General features: G+C 39.8%; 1 protein-coding gene across 22 annotated transcripts in view; it reads right to left on the bottom strand.

Moving 5' to 3' along the window:
- The window catches only part of Patronin (calmodulin-regulated spectrin-associated protein patronin), a 69,008-nt gene that overhangs the window by 27,789 nt on the left and 25,659 nt on the right, over positions 1–15,560 (bottom strand). For all 22 annotated transcript variants that reach the window (XM_076423609.1, XM_076423595.1, XM_076423596.1 and 19 more), the window contains one exon: positions 3,246–3,341. In XM_076423609.1, coding sequence (XP_076279724.1) covers positions 3,246–3,341 — 96 coding nt within the window. The remainder of the gene's footprint in view (positions 1–3,245; positions 3,342–15,560) is intronic.

Here is a 15,560-nt window from a genome sequence, read left to right as displayed (position 1 = left end):
TATTCCTCGATCCCAGTGCTTGATCTATTGACGCTCGTGATCGTTGCAGACATTTTCTCAGCAAGAATTTTGTATCACAGAGTATTTCGGTCGGGGCAAAATGATGTTCGTTTTTATTTTAACACGTTTTTCCTCCAGAACATTTCCTTCTAATTATAATCTATAGAACGAGCTGCGTTTAATCGCGATGCTTCCCGTCCTCTCGCCTAATTAAAATCAAATTAACATTTTCATACATATTTAGTAAAACGAACTTAAGAAATTCACCGGTCACGCTGGACGCGCAATCGTATTAAAAGAAGTTGTCTTGAATGGACATTATTTTACTACATTATTTCACAGTTTCCAGATGCTCCAATTAAATATTTCGTTCACCGAAATTGTACGAGTTGGAAGAAGAACGAGAAATAAAGCTTTTTGCTCGGCGAATTGACGAAAGATTTTCGAACGACGGCGGAGAATAGTATTTCGTAGGATATTACCAGAAATTCTTTACGCTGATGGATACGGGTAACGGAAAAATAATTGCCATGATTAGATTTTATGGTACATTAATCTAGTATATGGTCACTTAAATAAGCTGCCCGTTGCATACGAAATGACCAATTAAATCTGCTCTTGATCCATAATAGGCGTCTGGCTTGGAAACCTATACGCCGCTGAAAATCCGCTGAAAACGAGCGAGGAAACTGCGTTTGGTCTCGAATAACACTAGAAAGTATAATGCACGCGTGTAACGTTACCGCTAATTATTGTTAATTACGTAATCTCGTTAGATCGTTCTTACATAAAGAGCAATCCTTCTTCATTCAGCGCCTTCGTCACAATGAAGTGTTTCGGCTCATGAATAAAAATTCATCCACGTTCGTGCAAATCGCGTTCGAAAACCGATCGGAAATTTTGCTTCGGGCTCATTCGGCTGTTTTAGGATGCATTTGGGTCTCATTTCAATCCGAAAAATGTTACGAATACGTTGGTAAAATATTGATGCGAAAATATTAGATGATTGCACAAGAAAATATTAGATGTTGCAAACTGTACTGAATTTTATTTACAAATCGGGCACGAACTTATGCAATCATCTGATAAAATTAGAAGTAAAGATGTTTTCTCGACGAACGAGTTTTTGAATGAATAGTGGGGCTAAATTATTCAAAAATATCGTGCACATATTCCACGAGAATACTGTACCCTTTAACTACTGAATACACATGTCTCGGAAATGAAGGTCTCCCTTTGTTTCAGCTGTGAGGAAACCTAATCGGCGAGTAGATCCGTCCTTGATTTCCGAAGACCCGGCAGGGGTGAATGGTCTGCCGGAACAGAAAGGAGGCAGAGCAAAGAGACAACGAAGAAATGAATCAATTGTCGAACGGGTCTCGTTTACGCAGCCGAAGAAAGCCGCAACGCGATGATGACTCGCTGGAGATGGGCCAAGCTCTTCGCCATTGTCTCTAGCCGAGTCGTAATCATCGTGGGTTGCACCTCCGACTTTTCAGAGGAGAGTCAAGTCTGCGAGGCTGATTATTCGGGCGAAAGTTCAAGAGCGAGAAGAATCCAACGAGCAAACGGTCCCCCTGGAGGCTCGCGGTGCCTGCTCCATGGAAAACATCATGTCTTCGACGAGAGCGGATGATTAACGAGAACAGAATTCTTGCTGGCTAATCAGCTAATCGCCGAGAGTCCCATTGGGACTAAATTTCATTACCGTCGTTACGGACAATCAAGAACATGCTCATTTGACAGCCAAGTAATGAAACAGTCTAGACAAAATGATCACGGGTTTCACCTCGCGCCATCGATGCACTTCGAACAAACCCTCCTCGTCGGTCGATCTCGCACCAGATCGCGTACACGGCAAAACGAAAAATAGATCCTTGATCAAGTACATATCCCAGGATCTTGCGAAACGATAAACACCGAGAATAGGCACCGCTCGTCACGGCAACTCCATGATTTACTGCCGAGGTAAAACAGGTCGAACGAGGACCCATCGCTGGGTAATTTGATTGGTTTAACTGGATCAACGACAACAACCGACGCTTCCGCGTATGTGTATGCTGCGCGAGGAACCCGAGGCGCGGTTACGATGCCGTAATGGCGTAACACGGTTTTTCTTTGCGTCGACGTCACCAGTGGACACGGATGTTTGCGCGAACTTACCCATTTTCATAGATAAACTTAAAGATTCCATTCTCCGCGACGATCAGTTTTCAACCGAGTCGGAAATCGGTTAAATTCTACTTCGTTCTACAAAACCCTGTGTTCAATCTTTCGTAAAATTTTGGGAAATGTTCTTTTAGAAATATCGATATTATAAATATCTTTTTATGAGAAATTCTTTCGGTGAACTTTTCTCTATTGAAGCACATATTTAAACAAAACTGGTACGAAATCTAAATAGATGCAATTTTTGTCATTATTATAAAGCAATGTATATGAATTGCGTTTAGTGCCATTTTTTCAAAAAGAAGGAGAAGATAAAGCATTGTCTACAGAAAATTGTTGCACAAGGGAAAAACGTTATTTAACATATATGTAAATTGTTGACCCAAAGCGTGAATGTCAGCGCGTTCGAATGAAAGAGGTTTGCGCGTCCGTTTCTCATTATGTATTTCCGAGGAAGTTTGCCGAGATTTCCGGTGCTCGTTATCGACTTTCGGCAAGAATACTTCTTAGAAAAGTTTATTAGCATCTCTCGAGAAAACGCCCAGCAACTTTGTATGCCTTTCCACGACGGAACCGGTTCTCCTCTCCGTCGTTAAATAACCACGTGTGCCACAAAAGAGTTTCCAGGACGCCTTAAAAAGTTGCGGAAGCCGCCCCTTTAAGCATCTCCCGATCCTCTCGACATTCTTGTACCAGAGAATGATACGTACCTCCTCTTCATTAAAGGAAAGCACACTCAGCGAAATTAAACTTCCGTACACCCTGAGCTTTATTCGTATCTTCTGAAAATTTTTCGTACGTTCTAAATGTTGCTCTTGAATTCTACAACTTGTTCGTAGGCCCCAAACTGTGTTCATTATTTCTACAATTTATTCTTAGGTTCTACAATTTTCACGTAGGCTCAAAATTTCGATTTTAAAATTCATTCACAGGTTCTACAATTTTTATAGCAGTCGAAAATTTTTTATGGGTTGTTCAACACGTTGTTTGTAAACCTTAGGAGTTAATATAGGCTCTAGACATATTTTTAGCCATTTCTTTATAGGTAGAACAACTATGATTTACAATTTACATACCTCGTGGTCAACATAATAGGGCTCGCGAAGGTTTTCGGGAACTCGGTTGTTGTACGCCTTCGACAGGAGCCATTTCACGGAGGCACGTTGTTTGGCCTGAAACAGACAGGGAATAAACAAATTAATTACAACCGATAAATTAACCCATCCCTCATTTTTTCCAATTTAATTCGTCCCTTGGTGTTCAATTGAGACAATGGTAAAAGACCAATATGACGGAAAAGTTTTATCAATTTTATTTTATCAATTCTTTCCAATTAATAATCAAGATAGAAACTACGATCCCTCCAAGTTTGGCTAGAATAGCACGAGTAGTTTTCTCGGGAGGAATTCCCAAAAACTCGGCCACTTATTTATAAAATATTTCTCAAGGAGTGGCGAGCTCTGAAAGCAGTGCGGGTGTCTCGACAACACTTTTCCGCCTATAAAATCATCGACTGGCGATCACGAACCGCCGATCTTTATCGCTCCGCCTTCGATCGAACAATGAGACGAGCCTCTTTGCTAGCCACTCGAGACGCTTCTTCACGCCTTATTGTTACGAAAATATTCGAGCGCCGCCAGCGCTTGCCTAAAACCCTGAAACGCCTCTCGTATCAGTGCTCTCCTAAACGAACAATAACATTTCAAAAATCTTATTACAATAATCTACAAATTGCATCATTAGGGATTTTAAAACATGTTTCCTTGCAATGAAGAGTCAAGGTCCCGAATCGAAGAATTCAACGACCTAACACTTGATGGCCTTGAGGTAACCTTGAGCAGAGAAATCGTCAGGAAAAATTGGGAATGAATGAATGAAGTAGGTCAAACATCGTGGTGACAGTCTCTTGACGATTTCTCTGTTCAAGGTTATCTCAAGGTCGTAATGTGCTAGGTCATTGAATTCACCTTGAGGTCGCCTGTAATGCTACAGTGTCATTTAAGAAATGAAGCTGTTTAGGAGGGACCTTGATTCTTTTAATGAAATGAAACCTTTCTCAAATTCCTAACTTTTGTTCGACACATTGTTTTACCAGACTGTCAGAAATGCGTGAAAAATCGTGGGGATTAAATTGTGAACGACCCTCTATATCCAGAGTCGAGTTCTAAAAAATAAATAAAATAAATAGCAAGATTGATAATATAGTGTTAATCTTAAACCTCAAATTTTCTATGCCACGATTGCTAAGATACGTAGTCAAACTACTTATTCGTGAGCGTATTAAAATGAAAATCGCGCAACACCTGAATAAATTTTGCACTCCCGTTAGAAGTTGGTCCAATTAATTAAGAGTCAGTCGCGTTTTCAAATTTAATTATGGTAACAGCCTCAATTACGTCGCGGGGCAGTCACGAAGAAGCTGCTCAGGTATTTTCGTCGGGAAAAAAGGCAATTTATAACATTTGGGCGAGGCTGCGGCACGTGAGCAAGCTAAGGGGGTCAACGAAGTCCGGCCAATCATTGTTATCGACCGGTACTGCCATTGTTGTACAGTCGTCATCCTTCGGAACAGGCGACCATCACGTTTTCCGAGTTTTACAAACTGGGCCCAATTCAATCATTCGAAATGGGAACAGTGAAGAGACACTTTCGTTCGTGTTCAATTGGTAAAAATGGCCCCCAAAAAATCAAACATAATGTCTTTGCGAGGTCGTCACCGATGAATTCACACTGTGAAGAACGTACTTACAGACTGCTGAAAGATTCCGGTTGGTAAAGTGCTGAGAAACAGGTCTCTCGCAGTCAAAACGGAATCGAAGTGCCATTAATGTTTGCTGGGATGCACGTGCAATCGTGTTTCACGTATTTACACGTGCCGTAAATGCATAAAGGTCCGCAGTCTGCTCGTAAAAGCGGCTAGAGAATTTGACTTGGTGAAAAGCGTGTAAAAAATTCCGGAGAGGTCAGATAATCAAGTATAGAGCATAAACGATTTAAGGGGACGTTGGCACGGTGAAAAGGCCCGGGCGGTCTCAAACGTCTTCAATATTCGATGCGCCATCATCCCCCGGGACGAATACAGCAGGAAAGACTGGGTAAAATTCCGGGGCTTGTTTAAACATTCGGTTACCTCGCCCGAAACACGGTCGTCCCGGCGCGGCGTTCCATATTTCACCGGCGCCGATAATTGCATCAGCGATATTTCCAAAACGATATTGTTCGCGTTCTATACATATACCGGTTCACAAAAGTATTTCAACGCATAAGAGCACTGGAAGCACAATATCCCCGTGATTAAATTTTCCCTGAATTTTCCAAATAAATCACAGAGGGTACAAACTATTTTTGACCATTTTCGGGAATCACATTCGCTTGATTAAATCGTGAAATCGGAGAGCCCTTGACCGAAGCACTCCGTGTCAAATTAATCAAGTGGTTAATGAGTACACAGCGGATCTTTAAGCAAAATAAAATAAAAGATTTATTTCTTGTGTAAATACTTGTAATTGATTGAAAGTAACGTCTCCGCATTTTTACATTTTTAAATGTTTTTACTGTTTTAAGTTGCACCTACTGAGTTTTATGAAAAATAAAAGTGTTCTACATGAATTGCAACAAACTGGGGTGAAATAGAAATTTATTTTCTTTCTTAATATGTTCAATAAATTGAAAATGATATAATAGCATTTTTAAATTCTTCTAATGTTTTTCTATTGTTTTAAATTACACTTACTCTGTTTTGTCATAAACGCGTAAAATCTGCTGTCTAATTAGAGAAGAAAGGATTCTTGGCAAACGACAGGAAGAAACTTTAATCTAAATTCCGGGGAGTACGCTTCGCCGGGTCTCTTCAAAGACGGAACAGTTTCCCTAAAAATCGTGCAATTTAACAATTCAACTAACCAGCAATTATCGATCGTCGTAGGATAGGATTCCTTCTAAATTCGTTTGACGAAGGCGCAGTCTGGTGAAACGAGACACGCGCAATTCCTCGGAAATGATCAGTTTCGCATGAAATTGCGATCCTGTTAAATAAACCGTGAAAGTGCATATATCACCGGCAAATGAAATTCCAAGGAGATTTGCTGGTGGTGTTGCTTCAGAGATCTGGGTTGTCACGCCAAAACGAAAAATGATTGAAAGTAACGAAATCGTTATTCGTGCCACGGAATTTACATATTACACTATACAACAATAACTTGTTGAGAAAAACACGTCGCACGTGGTTCTGCATTTGCCTTTTTAAACGGATCATCCGCTTTCGTTCGCATGCAAACATTCGGAGATGAATTCAACACAATCATCTAGGCAGGCGAAAAGAATTTTTCCATTTTTCGCTTAATAATTCTGATTATAAATTCGCTCTTGACCTGATTAGAGTTAAAATCGCGAATAAATTCAGAGGAATGCAGATTTCTTTTAGAAATTTTGTAAACGTGTTATTTTTACGTTTACAGCGGTGACATGTGAGCTACTTAATGAAAAAGTTATTAAAATATTAAATACATTTAGTAATTTATTCAATACAAATTTAATAATGCAACAAATATTTTGAATAATGGTATAAGAATTATTGGTAGCGTAATCATCAATAAATAAAATAATTGCAATATTTTTATATGAATCGCGCGCGACTCATATGGTTCCATAGTTCTCGAACATTCTCCGATGTTTAGGTGAAGCGGTTCGAAAAATTAAAAGTGAAATGACGTTGAATGACGGCTATTAAAGTATACGTATGAAAGAGATTAGGTTCTTTTCAGCGCAAGTCAAGAGAGAATGCAACACGAAAGCGACGACGATCGTGCACGTCGCTTGTGTTTCCGCAATCGTGAATTCATTCACTCTGTTATTTTCGCGTTGCCTTTCCAGTCGATTAATCGCGACGTCGAACGACGACGCCTTGTTAATATTCAATTTCATCGAGAATCGAGAGCCACTTTTGCCTTGTTTTACGATCGACCGTTCTCTGTAATTAAAATTTCTCTTCCGTCCACATGTTCGTTGCTCCTTCGACGACACGGTGACCAACAGATTTCGCCCTGCGGGTAATTGCACGGCAAACTTCGATGCTAATTGTGTTTTGAGTCGCTTCTCGAAGCTCGGAGAGCTAATCTCTTAATTCCTCTTGCAATCCGACTTCGACAATGCGATTAGAGACTGGATAATTTCGCCATTCCTTTGTTCAATTTTCTTCAAAAGAAATTTTCATCAAGAACGTCCTCCTTTTCTTTAGATCCATCGATATATATATATGAACTACTGTAAATCTGTGTTGTCCCAATGTCCAACATAAACTGTACCCATCTTTGGAAGTTGTACAAGTAAAATATGTTATAATTCTACTGCAGATGTTTATGCATTTTCCAATTCTTCTAGACAAATTTTAAGGAAGTGGAATGAAGTAAAATCCTATTCTTAATGGGAACAGCCTTTGTAGATCTAAGACAAATAAAAATTGTACAAAATTCTATCGAATTTTATATTCCAGCCTTCTTTCAACATTTTCATAAGTCATAAATATATTACAATCAATTGTAAACCATGTGGTCACTAATGAGCTCGTTGTTAATACGACCATATTAAAATACACTATAAGTAAATAAATAAAAGAAATTTTAAACATCGCTCGCCTAAACTAGAACATCCCTTGACGCATCGCTCACGAGCACACAAGCGAAAAGATCCCATCCGAGCTTACAGAGCCGCCAATCAGCACGCGGAAAAAGGTAAGCGCGTGCATTACGCGCGTATACGTGCCGTCTATAAAAAGAAGCTATGTCATCGCTAACAACTAGTTGTTATACGACACGGAGTATTGCGTTAGGAACACACGGAAAGAAAGAAGGAGAGAGAGACAAGCTTGATCGATTCCATCGGGACTCGAGTTTCGGTTCGATGATCTCCGACAAACAGACCGAGGATCGTCGCGCGTCCGCGACGAATAGAATCTTCGAAAATTTACAAAACACAAATTCAACCCTTTCGCGCAGAAAATATTTTTCAGAAATCTTACTGTGCCGACTTTCATGCATTTTCGACAAGAGTGGGTGCTTATTAAAAAAGTAGAAGGGTTAAAACGAATTAAAAAATATTAATATTTTCTACCTATTCAAATTTGCATTCTCGACAAAATGGATTTGGTGTATTTAAAAAAGTAGAAGGGTTAAAACGAATTAAAAAATATTGATATTTTCTACCTATTCAAATTTGCATTCTCGACAAAATAGATTCGGTGTATTTAAAAAAGTAGAAGGGTTAAAACGAATTAAAGAATACTGATAATTTCAACCTATTCAAACTTGCATTTCCGACAAGATGGATTCGGAGTATTTAAAAAAGTAGAAGGGTTAAAACGAATTAAAAAATATTGATATTTTCAACCGATTCAAACTTGCATTTTCGACAAGATGGAGTGGATACTATTTAAAGAAGTAAGATTAAAACGAATTAAAGAATACTGATAATTTCAACCTATTCAAATGATTAAGAAAGACAAAATAGTTGGATAATGATTACATAAAATTCTAAAATTGTTCCAACATTTTCAGAATTTCTGCGACCTCGCTACCTGCACACCTAAAATGCTTTGCATGCATGGTTTCGACCAATCTTGAATGTTTACTACCAAAGTTTCTTCTTTAGAAATTATTAAAATGGGTGTTGGCACTCTCGCCGCGATGCTTTTTTCGACGTGCAGGTGCATCCGTGTGCGGCTACTCGGTGCAACGTCATTCCTGAACGCTCAAAGTGTATCTTGACACGAATCGGAATGAAAGTGGATGCGCTTTTTAGAGCAGATTTCGTCCGTTTCGAAATTATTGAAGGAGATGTCCGCTTTGCGGCGCGGAGCGAACTACGTTTCACAGATGGTAGCTGTTGGATGCCGAATTCCACGCGGCGGTTACGGACATCTCCATAAAGCAAACCAGAGATGCACTATTACAATTAGCAACTTTTGAACCGTCGAATGTCCTCTACATAATGTAAATTAATTACAGCAACGCAGAATCAACGGGAGAGTTTGTTCGCTGAAAATGCGATGCATGTTGACGTTGCTGCCACAGTTTTGAACAAGGAAAAATACTGTATCTTCGTAACATTAATTTTGAAACTTGAAAATAATCTTTTCTTCTTTACTTCATTACGTCGGAGCACAGCAAGTTCAATTTTCATTTTTCGTAACATCAATTTTGAAATTATAAATAATATAATAGTATTTTTCTCGGCGCTCTGTTTCGATCAGCTTCTACATAAAATAGCTATTGTAACGAGCGCCGAGAAAAATACTATTATTTATAATTAAAAATCATGCGATCGATATCAATCCCTACTTTATTAATTTTGAAACTTGAAGATAATCTTTTCTTCTTTCCTTCAAATTAAAAAATCTATCAAAATTATCGTGAGAGCAGAGTAATGCTCACAGCAAGTTCAATTTTCATTTTTTCTGTGTACAAAAATTTGAGGATTTCGTTAAAGTATAAGCTACAAGCGTTGACAAAAAATGGATAACAAAAGCTTTCGTGGTTCGATGAAGAAAAATCTAGAAGTGTAAAATCGGAGTCGAAGTGCATAACATCTTAAATGTATATCCACACTACAAAATTGATCGTGCTACCTAGACCACGTGAACGTGTTAGGCGCGGTTGGGTTCGGCAGTAAGACGGCTCTAATCGTGGTATAACCTTATCCGTAAGAGGATAGTAAAGATGCGATTACCGGCGTGTCGCATTTCATTGCACCGAACCGGTACATAATAAATTGCATTCTAGTCGGCTCACGATAACTTCCAGCACGCGTTGCGTTGACATCCGAATTGCGAATCTGTTCGTGCATATTAATATGCCATTGGAGAACATGAAAATTCATCAAATTTTAATAGTCTTCAACGCTGGAACTACCGGACGAGTCAAAATGACGTTCTCCTGATTTGATCTTTTAGAAATATTAAAATTATAAATGTTTCTCTGAGAAACTTTTTTAGTGAACTTCTCTATCAAAGTACGTATTTTTAAAAAAACTGGTACGAAATCTAAATGAATGCAATTTTGTCATTATTATAAGGCAATGTGTGCCAATTGTGTTTAATTTGAAATGGATTAAAATGTTTTAGCTTACAAAAGTGACAAGGCTCTATTTATTTAGATTTTGTGCAATTTTTATCTCAATATGTGCTCGGATAAAAAAATGTGTGGAACAAATTTGCATGTAAGCAACTTCATAATTTCAATGATTGTAAAATGAACAATATAAAACCAACGAAGAGAGATTCGGTTCTCTCGTTACGATTGTTATTTCGTCGGATGTCCGCCAGTACGAAAGAAGCAACGCGACCCGAAGAATTACGCTCTCGATGTTTGCAAGCGTTCTGATCGGATGTTATATTCTCGCAACGATTCTGCTTCTTCGCGGCGAGCGAGTTTCCGGACAAAGAATAGAATTCCCGCGACGCGACGCAGGAAGTCAGATGTTTGTTTGACTGAAGGATAAGGTCCCGACGAAAAGCTCTGTCTGTCAACCCCCTTCGGGTCTTGCAGCTTTTTGTACTCTTCCCTCTTAGCCTTCCCCGGTGAATTCGATAAATTGACCGACGTAAAGGCAGACATGTAAACAACCTCACGAGAAAATCCATTTTCATTTTCTACGGTGCATTTCGGCGAAGCAAAGCGAAAAATAATATAAAAGTACGACGTAGAAATTAAAGATCGATTGAGACAAAATTTGTTAACCATTTTTCCGAACGCAGTGTTGATAAAAATAATCCATCTTGACAGTTTTCGCGTTTGCACATCAAGCAACCGTGAAAGTAGGACAATTACATTATTCGGTCGGTGCGCAAGGAATGCCAGATTTAGTTAGCAGCATGTTCACATCATTGTCATTAAAATCTTTAAACTAAATTTCTAAATTCCGTATTAATAATTGGTGCACAGTGTGCAGTATATCATCTCGCTGAAAAACTTATCTGTTCGAAGCAAGGTGCAACAAGAATTGTTTCACGGTACATTGTCCATCATGCTTCGCCACATTTATAGTGCATTAACTATTACGATAAATACTCGTCTGTTTTATTCGCAAATTTAGTGGAACTCGAATGATTTCGTTGGTCTCCCGATTTAGAAAGTATCGGGTTGACCCATAATTTCGCACGGATGTCTGCTGACTTACCATTCGACTGCTATTATTAGTTAGGGTACTTTGCAGCTAAATGTAGAACTTCAATAAACACTTCCTTAACTTTTAATGTTTCACGCGAATTACTGGATACCGGATAGTTTGACAATCTTCTACAGACGTCTATGCATTGCTGATGTAATATTCGATTGATAATAGAATAATCAATAGTACAATCAATAGTACAATCAATAAAATAAATTGTGTAATTGTTTAATTAAAAGTTAGGTATGCAAGATGTATAAAAAATACCTATGCATTAATAATGTAATGATAGAACAATAGAAAATTTGTTGTGAGATATTCTAAAATTACAGATCCGATAGGTATAATTAATAAAAAAAGATTGTGTAATTGTCTGATTAGAAGTCAGCTGTGCCACTACACTTTTGGTCGTAACTGTGAGAAAGATGCCTGCCGCTTAAAGTCGTAAGTGCGAGTGAGGTGCTACCGTTGTAATTACATAAAATTGTTGTTTCGGTTACGATGCGTGAAAACGGCAACGTTACGAAGGCATTCGCACAGCACGCATCGCGGCGATACACGATCGTTTTGCAAAGCTTCTGTGCGTGGGCAAACGGTACCCAAGATCGCGTGGGTTGGAAAACCAAGTCTCGCCAACGCTAGTTTTGCTACGGTTTCCAAGGCTATATGCAGCGAAAAAAGTTGGCAAAACCGTAGACGAAGAAAGGCGAGCAAACGAGCATCTATAGAGGCATAGACCCTAACCTGGAATGACCAATACTTGCTTTCCAGCAATTTCCACCTTGAACTATCGTAAAACGTAACTTTTAAGCCATCCATTGAGACTAGACGAAAATTGGTCTCTTGTTCCTCGAGGCAATTCTATTGAGTCTTCCAATTTATGTGTTTCGTAGTACGTGTAGAACGTTCCATCTATTTATTTATTATTAACGGACAAACATTTTTATTATTAACAGAATGTAACCAATTTACATCTTTTTGCGTTCTTCACGCCATGATAAACGTGTAGTCTAAGTTATGTGTTTCATAGTACGTTCCATCTATTCATTTATTATTAACAGACAAACATTTTTATCATTAACAGAATGTAACCAATTTATATCTGTTTGCGTTCTCCACGCCATGATAAACGTATAGTTTAATTGCAGACAGCAGCAGGGTTGACTTCTGGTCAATTCGAATGACATGTCCCGTTTCTGCAGTGCGCTATTCCCACAGGAAACGAATAAAAAATTATAGACGTCACCCCAGACACATCATCCCTGCACTCGAAGTAAAAGCAATGTAAGAAGAAAAAGAAGCTCCCAGCGGCCTGTACAATTTTTCCCTTTTTTCCTAGTTGGATGCGCAGGTATTTTACTGACCCACGGTTGGCCGAGTATAAAGGGACAGCTCTATTTCAATCTTATATTCGTCCAACAATTTGTAAAATTCGCCAAAACGTCAACAGAAGAGTAGACAATAATTTAATAACAAAAAGTTGTATACTTTCATGGTAAAATATTTGAATACATTTAATCGCGTTATACCAAGGTCAATTTTTGTTTGCCCAACGTCAAAAAATTTGAGGATCTCGTTAAAATATCCACGAAAATGTGGACGAAAGTTATACAATAAAAGGTTTTGTATTTCCATGACAAGAAAAATAGAAAAGCAGGAAAAACTTGCGATTTCTTTGAAGCCCGACCAGGAATGCAGCTTAAATGTCGAGTCTGTTACGTGTGAAGACCAAAAAATTGATGCGGCAAGAAGACAGGGAAGAAGCATGAAAGAGAGGAGTCGAAGAAGATCCCGAGTGCGGTTCGAACAATTTTTTCGCTTTCCTGTTTCGTTCGGGGCGCAATTACTCTGGCGACCTCCGGTTCGCCGGCAAGAATTCGCTTCGCACGCCTTTGGAAAAGAGTAAATCGGAGCACGAAACCGAGATCGCCGGCTAGAAATTCCGAGTACGTTGACCGACGCGGAACTTTCATGGCTCGGTATCGCCGCGGGTCGGTTACCTGTTACCTGTTCCCTCAGCGCGCGTTTAACGCTGGCTAATGCACGAGCAGCTTCGTAATCCGAGGAACAGGCGCTTCTTCCCTCACGACCGCGGATTCAAATTATTACGTGCTAGTGGCCGAACAAGAAACACAGCCCGGCTCGCAATCGGGAAACATTGTTACATGGATCAGCCGCACTTTCCGAGGTGCACTTGAAAACCGTTGGTTTCTTGCGCTGTCGAGGGAACGCTTAAAAATAGACGTCGTCGCGTTTACGTAACAAGCCCGACGCCGGAATTCGCAAATCCGTGGATCTACTTTCTCGCCACCCGTCTGCGACTTCGTTTTTTCCGGCTTCATTCATCCCTGCGTGTTATTCGATTCTTCCTGTTGGTCTGCGATGGTCGATTCGACCCAAATCTATATTCTTTATGTGTCATTATGAATTTTCATAAAGTGTTCTACATTTTTTGAAAATTTTCAGGAGCCATAAATGCATAACGATCCGCAGTCTAGTGATAAGGTAGTGATTGAAGACGATGATAATAAGGTAGTATAGCGTGATCGTGCTCTGCTCCTCGACTTTGCAGAAATGAAAAAGGGTCAGCACTGCGCAGATACCACTTCTCCTTTTGTACAAATTGGCGTGTCTAGAGTAATCGATTTTTCAAGCTGTACATTTTTGTACGCAATCTACAAAGTGCTGCACGAACACAGAAAAATTATCATAAATTTATATCTGGCCATTAATTATTGAAAATTGTTTGAATAAAGGGCACACGAGTATAGATGAGCAAACGATGTCTTCTCATTTCGAATGAATTGTCGTGTATACAAAAATGAGTTCGTTGTGCAAACACATCGAAGGTTTTGCAAATTTCCATCGAGTAATTATGAAAAACTGCTCTGCGACGCTGAAAGCAGTTTAGAAAGCTCTCTTACGGTATCGAGTGTGTTAATACCGTGAGTATGAAATATTTAGCGTGTTCTTGAACGGTAAACTATCCCGTGGAAAGTGAAACAGAACCAAACAGAGTCGTGGACGAAATAATGTTTGCATATTTCCGTCGAAAAAAGAAAGAAAGAAAAAAACATGGGGAAAGCCCACGTTTGACGGATATATCGCAACAATCCGGTTAGATATGCGAAGAATTTAAACCTGTTCTCGACGTGCCAGCGTGTGTACGGGAAGAATCAATTAATATGGCGCACGTGGAAGAAAATTTCGCGGCCTGTCGATAACTCAGCCACTTCCGTGCCATCGGAAAAAGAAAACGCTAGGCGGTTTCAGGGAAAAATCGGGAGACCGCGGAATGTCGCCAAGTATCCAAACAAAAGAAAAAGAAAACCGCTTCGCTCGACTGCAAAATAGTGATCGGCCGGTGGTTAACGGTAACGAGTCCTTTTTCTGCCGGTGCAATTACGTGCCTACTTTGGAACCGCATGCATCCGCAGATTCGCGAGCGATCGATCGAAGCAATTGTGCAGTTGCGAGACGACACCGAGATTCCGGGCGCACGATTCCGCGAATTAATTAGTTTTTTCCTGAATGGTGGAGAGGGGGTGGTAGCAGTTAAACCACAGTCAGTTTCTTTCGTTTTTCTCCTTCGCCGATTGGAGAATCGTGGAAGAAATTAAACGAACGCGACCGGTCGTAAAGCAAACGCGACATTTTAATTTGCATAGCTGACGCGTTGCCAAAATCGATAGCCGGGGTGTATGCGTCCGTATGTGTGCCGGACATCGAAATCGAAACGACAACGAAGTCGTCCACGCACCTCTCCTTTTATGTATCGCGTACACGACGCTGTCCAGCAGAAAAAAGAAAGACAATGGCGTGGGCTGGCCCCGAGACAAGCGTTGAATATTAAACAATTTCATACACGCGACAGGTTAGCATCGCGACTGACACCATTCACAAAGAACCGCGCGAGGATCCATTGTGTCCTGGCACAAATGCATTGGCTTAGAAGCCGTGATACGATGGAGAACGTAATTATGATTGAACCACAGACTCCGTGTAACTAGAACTCGCGCCATCCACTAAATACGATCATAGTCGATACACATTTTTCGTTCTGATAAGGGTTAAAACTTCCAACCTTACGGTTACTACCTAATTTCGGCGAGGAAGCTGCGAAACCGTTTCTAAGCCAAACTTCAGCCGTTCAGCTTCACTGGCGAGCTATGGTTCAACTCGAAGTTAACCTACAAGGTTCTCTTCATAATTCGGAATTGGAACATTAT

Source organism: Lasioglossum baleicum, chromosome 5 (assembly GCF_051020765.1).
Source record: "Lasioglossum baleicum chromosome 5, iyLasBale1, whole genome shotgun sequence".
NCBI lineage: Eukaryota > Metazoa > Arthropoda > Insecta > Hymenoptera > Halictidae > Lasioglossum > Lasioglossum baleicum.
This window is presented reverse-complemented; position numbering and strand designations above follow the sequence as displayed.